The sequence below is a fragment of the Hevea brasiliensis genome, chromosome 9 (genome assembly GCF_030052815.1).
Source record: "Hevea brasiliensis isolate MT/VB/25A 57/8 chromosome 9, ASM3005281v1, whole genome shotgun sequence".
Taxonomy (NCBI): Eukaryota; Viridiplantae; Streptophyta; class Magnoliopsida; order Malpighiales; family Euphorbiaceae; genus Hevea; species Hevea brasiliensis.
The window spans coordinates 19567595-19579480 of NC_079501.1; the positions used below are offsets into that span (position 1 = coordinate 19567595).

At 18.6% G+C, this 11886-nt stretch overlaps 1 protein-coding gene across 1 annotated transcript; it reads right to left on the reverse strand.

Annotated features, from left to right (window-relative positions):
- Positions 1–626: 626 nt before the first annotated feature.
- On the reverse strand, positions 627–1630 carry LOC110632448 (MLP-like protein 34). Its single transcript, XM_021780680.2, has 2 exons — positions 1296–1630; positions 627–983 (listed from the first exon to the last, which is right to left on the reverse strand). The coding sequence occupies exons 1-2, from the start codon at positions 1489–1491 to the stop codon at positions 727–729; spliced, it is 453 nt and encodes a 150-aa protein (XP_021636372.2). The 5' UTR covers positions 1492–1630; the 3' UTR covers positions 627–726.
- Between the last annotated feature and the right edge of the window lie 10256 nt (positions 1631–11886).

Genomic DNA, 11886 nt, shown 5'->3' on the forward strand with positions numbered 1-11886 from the left:
TTTCTGGGACCATCCCCACTGTTTTTTTTTTTTTTTTAATTTTTATTTTTATATATGTATAGTTTATGTTCATTCAATATTTGTTATGTCTAGATGTTTATGTTGTTTTATTGTACAAAATAAATGCTATCCAGTACTAGATGCTGTCTAAGAATTGGGAAATTAATGAAGATTAAATGCGTATTGAGATTTTAATTAATTAAACTTTTGCAGATTAATTAATAAATTATACATATTATGGAATCACACTTTTTAGGAACATTCAGGATATTTGAACTAATTTTTATATAATATTTATGGAACATCTTATTTCGTGTTAACTACTTAGCAAGTTTGATTTTTATATTGTTTATAATAATAAAAAGAAGAAAAAAAAATAATGCACAGATGACCTACTGTATGTCCTGCACTTTAAAAAACAAAAAAAATTAAGGGACTATTAAAATTATCCTTAAAACTTCAAAATTCATTTTTTAAAATTTAGGGATAACGAAAATCATATCCAATATATATCGTTTTAGCGAGCATCTCCAAATCTATAACTTTAAATCATGTCATGGTTTGACATGCCTAGGTATGCAAATAATTAAGTGTAGATATCAGGTAAAATAGTATCCATAAGCATATATAAGAAAAAGCAAAAAAATAAGCATCAAGATATCTCTGTTGTTTTTTTTACAAGAGCATATAAAATTTAGCATCCACTTTAATATAGAGTAAAAAGACTTATTGGCAAAGATGAACATCTATTCCTTTGGAAATCTTGGCAGCTAGACCCAAGTAGGCATCTGGATTGGGGATATCATTGTTTGTCTTCTCATACTCCAAAGTCCATTTCACGCAGTCAGAACCAATCTCAACTTTGGCCTTGAAACTCTTATACACCTTCAAAACATCCCCTTCAACGACATCAAATACAAATGTCTTCCTTGCATCATCCATAGTTTCAAACCTTACTTTTCCTCCCATCAATGGACTTCCGTCTATCACCATTAACAATATATAACAGATTTTACAAATTAGAATATCCATAATAATAATAATAATAATAATAATAATAATAATAATAATAATAATAATAAATAAATAAAGCCTTAGAGGGTAAAGAATACTATGGCTTTTTAAACTTATTTTGGTATAACCAAGCTTCATTTGGAATTTTTTTTAGGCTAGTTTGAAAAAAAAGTGAAAAAAAAAAACAGAAGAAGAAATATTTAAATACACAAATAAATTAAAAATTTTAAAATAATTAATACGATATTATAGATATAGAAAATGAATATATATGATCTTACCAAGGCAATATTTCCAGCTGGTGATAGAGCCAGTTTTGACCTCACCACCTCCTACAACTTCAAAGCTCTTGATGTTGCTCTGGAACATCTGAGGGAAACGGGGCATATTGTTTTTAAAGAAGCTGTAGAACTTGTCTGGAGTTGTTTTGATCCCTATCTGCCTCTCGAGCTTTGAAAGCTGAGCAAGCTGAGCCATGACTATTACTACCAAAAACCAGAAACCTTAAGCTCTAATGTGGTGATGAAAAATTAGATTCCATGATTTCCTTTATTTATAAAATCAGCAGTGGCCTTTTCAAGGGGTTTTAGAATCATGTCAAGTGGGCGCCGTGCACTGTGACCGCTTCAAGTGGGTTCTCTATCTACTTAACAATAATGTAGCTTCGTTTGGGATTTCTGCACTCATCTTTATGAATTTTGTTGGGTTATCTTTATTATATTCGTTGGTTTTCCACAAGTGTCAATTTTCTCCCTACTTAGTTGATATTTTCGCATTACACTACGAATCAGATTTTTTTGGTTTAATATTTTGAAAATCTTTAGAAGAGATAAGATTATCATGAAGATTTAAATTTCTGACCACCTATATTATGTGGCAGACAAACACTAAATTATTAACCTAAATGACACTACGTTCGCAATGAATAATAAATGAATATTTGAAGGCTTAAAAGAGTTTATTAATAGTACTGGTTTGATTTCCAGTATATTTCGACATTGACTGATATATAGTATTTATTAATTTATTAATAATATTTAAATTAGTTTATTATAAAATTATTAATTTAGATAAATTACATATTTAAAAAAAGATAATGAATTATAAATAAAAAGTAAATTCATGAAAGAAGGTAACATATTCATAAATCTAAGGCATATAGGCACCTTGATAAATCTAAGACACATAGGCACCTCACACAAGCTAACATGTAGTATCTTCATGATCTATATAAAAATTATCAGTCTATCTATCTATAATATCTGATTGTAATCAATATATAGTCTTTTAATAAATATAAAAATATAAAGCAAAGGAACAATTGAACTGATTGAATTGCCCAATTATTTTTAATTTTTCTCATAGCATCCTCTAATTTGATTGGTTAAAAGAAAATGAATGTTAAATTTGATTGGTTGGTTCAAATAAAATAGGAACCCATTAATTTTGAGTAATTAAGATTCTACCCAATGTAGGATTATAACTATACAAGCAACAACTTTTGTGCTAGTTAATCGTTTAAATGAAAATATATATTAGAACAATTTAAAATAAAAATAATAATAGTAATAGCAAAAAAATTTTGATAGTTGAGCACGTATGATTTTGTTGTGCAAAGAAAAAAAATTATATTACAAGAATATAATTCTTTTAAAAAAATGAAAACTTCTTATATAATTTAGAACTATTAAGTTAAAAAGAAGTCTATTAATATTAAGGCTTTATTTATGCCAGTTAAAGATAATTAAATTTAATCATAAGTGATTTAATTCTAATTAAAATTTATTTGTATTTTTATAATGGAATTTTAAAAATGAATATTTTTTATTTTTTTAAAATGTTAGTGTTATTGTATAATTCTAATTATACAATATAATTATAATATTTTTATTTTAAATGTAAAACGGAAGGTATTTTTAAATAGGAATTCTTTTATAATAATAATAGCAAAAGGGAAAAAAAAAGTAGCTAGGGCACTTCCAACGTACTCGGTTGCTGTAATTGTTTTTGACAAAAATAATAAATATGTGTAGCTGGAACAGAGAGTCTTTCAGAATACTTGCAAGTACAAATATGTAAAAGAGTTATTGATGGTTTTTTGGGGAAGGGGGGGGGGGGGGGGGTTGGGGGGACTAAATCTTTATAATAAAGATATTATGCGACTTCACAAGTATCAAATTATACTTAAATTTAGTCTTTTTAATATATAATTAAAATTTATAATTTAATTCAATCTAAAATATAACTTTAAAAATTCAATCCTTTTCAATTTTAATTTTTTCCTTCAATAAATCTTCATATTCAACGTCTCCTTTGCCTTCATCTTTAATTTAAATTATGTTGTTCTTGTCTTCAATTACTTCAACATCTAAAGTAGTAAGCATTTTTTATTGTAGATCATATTTGTTTTCCTTTTTGGTCTTCATGAGAAAACGAAATTTTATTTCCTTCCCATAACATCAATCTCTTATAAAACTTGGTTTGTTCTTTTGCTCCCTAAAAAATCAATCGGTGAATAATTTACATAAATTGATTTGAAAATTAATAAAAAAAAAAACAGTAGTATAATTACATACCTCAATTATAAATGCAATATATTTGTTGACTGAACATCCGGTTAAAATTTCACTAATATCAAATAAAGTTATAATTGCTTCTTCATCACCATCAGAAACATTTAATTTGACCAAGTACCTATATATTAATCAAAATAATTATTAGAATTTTTTTGTAATTAAATAATAAAATTATGAGAAATTTTTGTGTTAAAAGAAGTAAAATTAATATATACCTTGAAGAATATTTCGATCCATTACAAATAAAATATATTGATTTATTTTTATTTTGACTGATTTTTTTGTTGCATTTTCTAAAACAATTATACCAAGGATCATTCTTATTTTGAATTGATAATATTTTGACTTCAAAATAGCATTCAACTCCATGCATATAGATAACATATTATTAAAATATTAATAATATTTTATTTAATTTAAATATAAGTAAAGATAATAAAATAGAAAAAAATAATAAAATTTATTTACATGATAATTACTTTCTAATATTGGTTTTAAACCAACTTTTGGTGCTCGAAGAAACTTGTTTGGAAATGATAGAAGAGTAATTTCTTCTTTCTCTTATATCTTTCAATTAACACTATAAAAAATTTAAAAATTAAAATAATAACACTTATCATGTTGTCCTCATGCATGACAATATTCAATAAGTAAAATAATTTGAACAATTAATAATAATTAATAAAATAATATATGTTATTAATATTATCTAAAATTATACACAATGATAATAATGACTTACGATTGTTGTAGTATTTCAACTTTATATAAACTTAGATTAATTTCTATTGTATTAGCTATAGTTGCATTCAATTGAGATCACCTGTAATTTTTGAAACATGAGATAATGCAGTGATCAGTTGTAAAATTGTTGTTTCAGTATTGATAATATATGTGTGTGTGTTGTATATATACCATTATAAAATGAAGCCATAATATTTGAGAGTGCTATTGTTCGCTTTTCATTAATCTCTTTATTAAGTAGAACCTCAAGAACTTCACCATCATTATCAGCTAAATCTCTTTATAATACTAATGATATCTTATTTAATCTATGTTTGAAAAGACAAAATATTAATAAAATTGAAAAATAGCATACATAAATATTTAATATTTATGTTTGATGAAAAATTATGGTATTGTTCTTACTTTGCAACTGTAATTATGATATCTCTTTTTTTTGTTTGTGATTTTATTGTGTATGCTGATTTTACATAAATAATTGCACCCAAAATATCTAAAATGAAAAAAAAAAGGTTAATATTAGAATTTAATTATTATAAAAATTAACATAAAAAAATATTTAATATAATAACATAGTATACAAAAATTTAAAGTTATTATACCTATTATTTATTGCTTTTAGCTTCCACGTCTTCGAATGCTATAAAATTGTAAGATAAAATTTCTCAAGGTATGATAATTTCATCTTCCTTGACAATAGTATATTATGTGAGTATCAACTCAAATTTTCATGAACATTAGTATATTTAGTATCATATAATTTCACTACACCATTAGTGATGGTATAGGTCTTCCCTTCTTCAAAAAGATATTTAAATTTCTCCACTACAACGGTAAACATTACAGCTAATATTTTTGTTCGCTGAAAAGTAGAATAAAATTCAATAAAATGTAATTATATAAATATATAGTTTTTAAATTATGAATTAAAAATTATATTATTTATTTCTTATCTCATTGTCAATCAAAATTATTTTTCTTTTTTGTCCATTACAGTTGGTTTATGCTTCTATGCAACCTTTTTGAAGTATCATAGCTTGAACGCTCCATTATTTTTTATTTTCTTTGAGTAAATCTATTGGAATAACTTGAGATGATTCTTCTACATTGGTTGACATATTAATTTAAAATAAGAAAAAATAAAAATAGATAAAAAAATATTATTAGACAAGATAAAAATGACTGAAAGTATAAGACACAATTTGAGAGAAAGTATCGCTAAAACAATTGGTCACAATTATCTAAAACCCATATATACTCGAAGCCATTCACATATAATTTTAACATATATATATGCTAAAAAAAAAAAAAAAAGTTACAATCCACGTATCAATTGGCACCACCAATTTTAACAGTGTATGAATGAAATCACGGCAAAAAAAAATCATGGGAAACAAATCAACTGCGCGTTGGAGAAAATCATGAGAAAAAAAATTATAAACTTTGATGTATTAGCTAAATATTATAAACTTTGAAAATTATTAATCATGAAAAAAAGGTCAACTTATAAAGAAAATATAATTACCTTCTAATTTAGTAGATCTTTGAGAAACTTTTAGAAATCTTTTTCTGTGATTGCTTTGAATATTAATTTTTATGCTATGTTTATTTGAAAATAATTACAAAAAAAATAATGAAAAAAATTTCTTTTTATAAGTACATTCATTGAATCCCAATTAAATTAGTATTACAACAGATAATTAAATTTAAATTGAAATAAGAAGTATAATCCTTTTTTAAATAGAAGTTCAAATTCAATTAGGATTATAAAGCATCATCACCACCACGTATACGTTGTTATTATTATTATTATTATTATTTTAAATAGAAGTTCAAGTCCAATTAGGATTATAAAGCATTATCAACGCATATATTATTATTATTATTATTATTATTATTATTATCCAATTAGGATTATAAAGCATTATCACCGCAGATATTATTATTATTATTATTAAGGGTATTTTAGTCCGCTAAAAAGTTTATCCATTTTATTCGTATATTTATATATATTATAGATCTATTTAAAGTATTTTTTTAAGTAATAAATAATTAGATTTGCTTTATGTAATTTATAATATATTTATTTTATTTTATAATAGTTAAAAAACATTTTAATTAAAATAATGTGCAAATATATTATTTAAATGTACTAAAACTATTACCATAAAGTAGTGCTATTTCAAAAAAAAAGTTATTTTAACCAATATTATTATTATATTTTTTTATGACTAAACTCTCTACAATTAAATATTTTTTATTATCAAATTATATCTTATTTAATGTATTATAGTAAAAAGATATTATATTAATAATATTTGTTGCTTTTAAACTATAACTAATATGTAATATAGTTAATGAATAGAATTTTATTTTTATTGAATTAATTTAATGAATTTAACAATTATTGATAAATAATAAATTTATTTATATGATGTAAATATAATATTTTGCATTATTATAGAATAGAATTACGCATATTTTGAATACAAATATTTTTCTATTTATTAATTATATCAATATTATAAATATAAAAAATATATCCACAGTATCACACGGGCATTTAGGGCTTGTGAAGAGAAATTTTGAGATGCATGATATGATGAAATATCATTGAACCACTGCATGATACCCATATGGGTAATTTATAATTTTTTTTTTAATTTAATTCTTAATTATATTTTAAACAAGATAAATTATTATTATTAAATTAATTTTAAATTAAAATTTATCTTTTATTTAATTTTATTTAAATAAATTTTTACTTGTTATAATAATAAATTTTTAATTAATTTATGCTATAATTAATTAAAATATCTATTTAATTTTTTATACATATATTATAATAATTTTCATTATTATTTCGTTTAAAATATAATAAAAATACTTTATTTAAAAAATAACTTAAAATTTATGAAATTTTTATATTTTATCTCATAATTTATATAAATTAATATTTATTTTTTATAAATTAGAGAAAATACATTAAATTAATAAAAAATAATATTATTTTAAAAATATATAAATATAATTTTTTTGTTATTAATATAATAAAAAATTAAATTACTAATAATGAATTGAATTATTTAATTTTAATAATAATGAAAATATATAACATTATTGTTAATTAAAAATAACATTCTATTATATTATTTTCTAAAAATACTATATCTAAGTGTAAATTTTTTTTATCAATCTGATATATATTTTATAAAATAATTATTTAACAAAAAAATATCACTTTACATAAATTTATAATATAAAATAAATACATTGCATCAAAATTAAATTTTTAAAAAACCATTATTTTTTATTAATATAATAAATATTAAAAATATATAATATTTTTCAAAAAAATAGATTTCATAATTTTTGTATTATAACTTTAATTATTTTTAATCATCTTTATTTGTAGCTAAATTTTCTATGCAATCATATTTGTAATTTATTTTTGAAATTCTACTTCCATATAAAAATATGGTTGAGAGATAATTTATGCATAAAAATATAAATACTTAATTAAAATTTAAAAATAATTCTATTTAAAATTAATGATAATAAAATATGAATAATCAAAATATTAGTTATCATTACATTCGATATATAATTATAATGAAAAAAATATTCAAAGTTTAAGAAATATTAAATAAGAAATTTATAAAAAATTAATAATTAAATAAATATTAATTAAATATATTTAAATAAATAAATTTTGAGAATGATAACTAATAAATTTTGAAAAAAATAACAAAAAAAAGTACAAATCAAAAAAAGATTTAAGAGCATTTAGGTGAAATGAAAATATTTGGCGAGAAGATAGTGCTTAATATGTATTAAATATTTCATATGACATACTATATATGGATAAACAAATGAAAACTATTTAAATAAAATAATTGATTTATAATTAAAATTTATTTAATTGAAAAACATCAACAAACATTCAAATTCAATTTTTATAATAATAAAATGTTTTCTATTTACTTGACAATTTTAATTAAATCGTAATAAGTTGGTCATGATAATGATAATAATAATAATAATAATAATAATAATAATAATAATAATAATAATAATAATAATAATAATTAATCGCAGAAAAGTGAAATAGAAAAAATATTAAATTATTAACATAAAAAATAATACACACTAATTATAAATAAGTAAATTTATATATTTTATTTTTATAACTTTTTATGTAAATTATACTTTTTGTCTCTTAAATTCTTTAATAAACATTTCATAATAAAAATAATAGAAAATATAATAATGTAATAAAAATATTTATTAAAGATATGAAATAATTTAATGTTGATTAAATTATATGATAATTGATTATGAGGTCACAAATTAATAATAAATTTTCTTTAAATTAATGGCTATCAATGATATATTATTATTATTATTATTATTATTATTATTATAGAGGATAACATATGACAAATAATATTTTTGCATAAATGAATTTATAAGAAAATAATATAAATAATTTTTAAATATTACATTTAATCATAAAAGGTCTTAATTTTTTAAAAATTTAAATTTAAATAAAATAATAATTAAGGTAGTATTATAAATAATAATGATAATTAAGAAAAATAATAATTAGTATTTATAAAATAATATAAATAATTTTTAAATATTATATTTAATTACAAAATATCTTAATTTTTAAAAATTAAATTTTAAAGAAAATAATAATTTAAATCGTAAATGTTAAGATAGTATTGTAAATAATAATAATAATCCAAAAAATAAAAAATTTAAATAATAATTAGTATAAATGAGTATATTTATAATTAATTATGAAATCATAAATTAATGATCAATTTTCTTTAAACTAATTGCTATCAATGACCTTTTATTATTATTATTATTATTATTATGGATCACATGTTGCAAATAATATTTTTACATAAATAAATTTATAAAAAAATAATATAAATAATTTTTAAATATTACATTTAATCATAAGAGGCCTTAATTTTTTAAAAATTAAATTTTAAAGAAAATAATAATTTAAATCATAAATGTTAAGGTACTATTGTAAATTATAATGATAATTAAAATAAATATAAAAAATTAAATAATAATTTGTATTTATAAAATAATATAAATAATTTTTAAATATTATATTTAATTATAAGAGGTATTAATTTTTTAAAAATTAAATTTTGAAGAAAATAATAATTTAAATCATAAATATTAAGATATTATTGTAAATAATAATGATAATTAAAAAAAATAAAAATTAAGTAATAATTATTATTTATAAAATAATATAAATAATTTTTAAATATTACATTTAATTATAAAAAGGTCTTAATTTTTAAAAATTAAATTTTAAATAAATAATAATTTAAATCATAAATGTAGTTTTGTAAATAATAATGATAATTAAAATATAAATAGAAAAATTAAAATATAATTAGTATAAAAAAGAATATTTATAGAAGGTGACACATGCCAACCTTTTTAAAGAAAGTGCCACGTGTTATTTTTTAAGGAATACCTCTTTGCTTTATATATATATATATATATATATATATATATATATATATATATATATATATATATATATATATATATATATATATATATATATATGAGAATTTTACATGCTAATGCACATAACTATTAATAATTTTAATTTCTATTTTTTTTAATTTTAATATATAAAATTAATATAATATTTTAAATTTTTATAATTATTATATATTTTTTACTTTTATTATTTTTATTTCTTCAACCTTTTACTAAAAATTTCATAATAAAAATAAATAAAATCTATCTATATATAATATATATATAAAAATATATGTAATAAGTATAAATATATAAATACATATAATTACTATATGCTAATATATTGCAACCTATTTTATAATAATAGTTATGGGTAACTATTAAATAACTTATAAATTATAAGAATTAATAACTTAATTATAATTTAAAGTAATTAGATAATAAATTAATTAAAAATAGAGAAAACTTAATAGAGAAAGCTATGTAACATATGTGACAATATAATAAACAATGCCATGCAGTAATACTATTAATTAGAATATCATATGACAGTATCATAAAAATACCTTCATATTTTATATATACTATTTTTTACATTAGCGTGCATTTGCATGTTGATTTACTCATTTATATAAACTAATGACTTCAAATTTTTTATATAATTTTCTTTTAATTTTTTTTATATATTATTATTATATATTATTATTATATATTATTTTAAATAGCTAATTAAATTTAGTTATTTATCAGTATAATTGTATTTTACTTCTAATTAAAGTTGATTAAAAAGGTTATTAAAAAATAAAATTAATAAGTTATATTACTTTAATAAATTGAAATATTATAAATAAAATACATTAAATAGAATTTTTATTAGACATTACTTTAGTGATTAAAATATTATAAATAAAATACCATAAATATGGTAAAGGAATGAGAATTTATTAATTCCTAAAAGTTATTTTTAAAATAGTTTTATTTTTTTAATAAAATTATTATAGTCCATTTAAAATAGATACTGTAAAGTAAAAAACATGTGTTTTATTACTTAACTTTATCTTATTGCAATAAAAATTTTAAAATTAACAATTTTCTATAAAAATATTTCTTTTGTACTTTTATAAATAATAAAAATAATAAATAGTATTTTTGGAAATCCTGGTATTCTCCCCTTCTCACTTTTTAAAATTGTTTTCAACTTCTTGTTATTATAGTCAATTTTTTTTTAATTTTTGAGAATTTTAGTTTGCTTTTAAATATTTACTATTTTTAGTGAATAGTGAAATTTGAAATAAACTGATAGTCAAAATTATTACTAGAATAGAAATCAACAATCAAAATTATATCACATTAACTAATTTAAATAAATTTTAACTTTAGGTTAAAAGAAAAAACTTTTGAAACCATGCTAAAATTGTTAAAAAAAAAATAGCTATAATTATAAAAATTTGAAAAAAATATATGTTTTTTTAATATTAAGCCTTTAAATTACATATTATAATGTACTATTAATGAAATTGTTTATGAGCTAGGATTTTTATCTATACAAGTATTTTTTAAAATAAGATTTGTAATAAAATTAAAATTTTAATATTTGAATTATTGTTTATTGTAAAATTAAAAATTATAAAATATTTGATCATTTCATAAATTCTTCAATTCATATTTTTTATATTTATTAATTAATTATTAGAAAACAATACAATACTATAAGTAAAAATTTAAGTTAATAATTGAATACATTTTTATTATTTATTAATATATATATATATATATATAATTCTATGCCATGTAAATTAAAAATTAAAAAAACTGAAATATTTAAAAAAAATTATATATGGTAAATATATTAATGAAAAGTTAAATTATATAATTTAAAAATACATTGTTTTAATTATATATGATATATTAATTTTATTATTTAATATAACTCTAAATACTCATATATTTACATAATTAAATAAAGTTAAAAAATAAAAAAAATAAATTATTTTTGTTAATTATCCATTTTAATAAAAACTTTTAA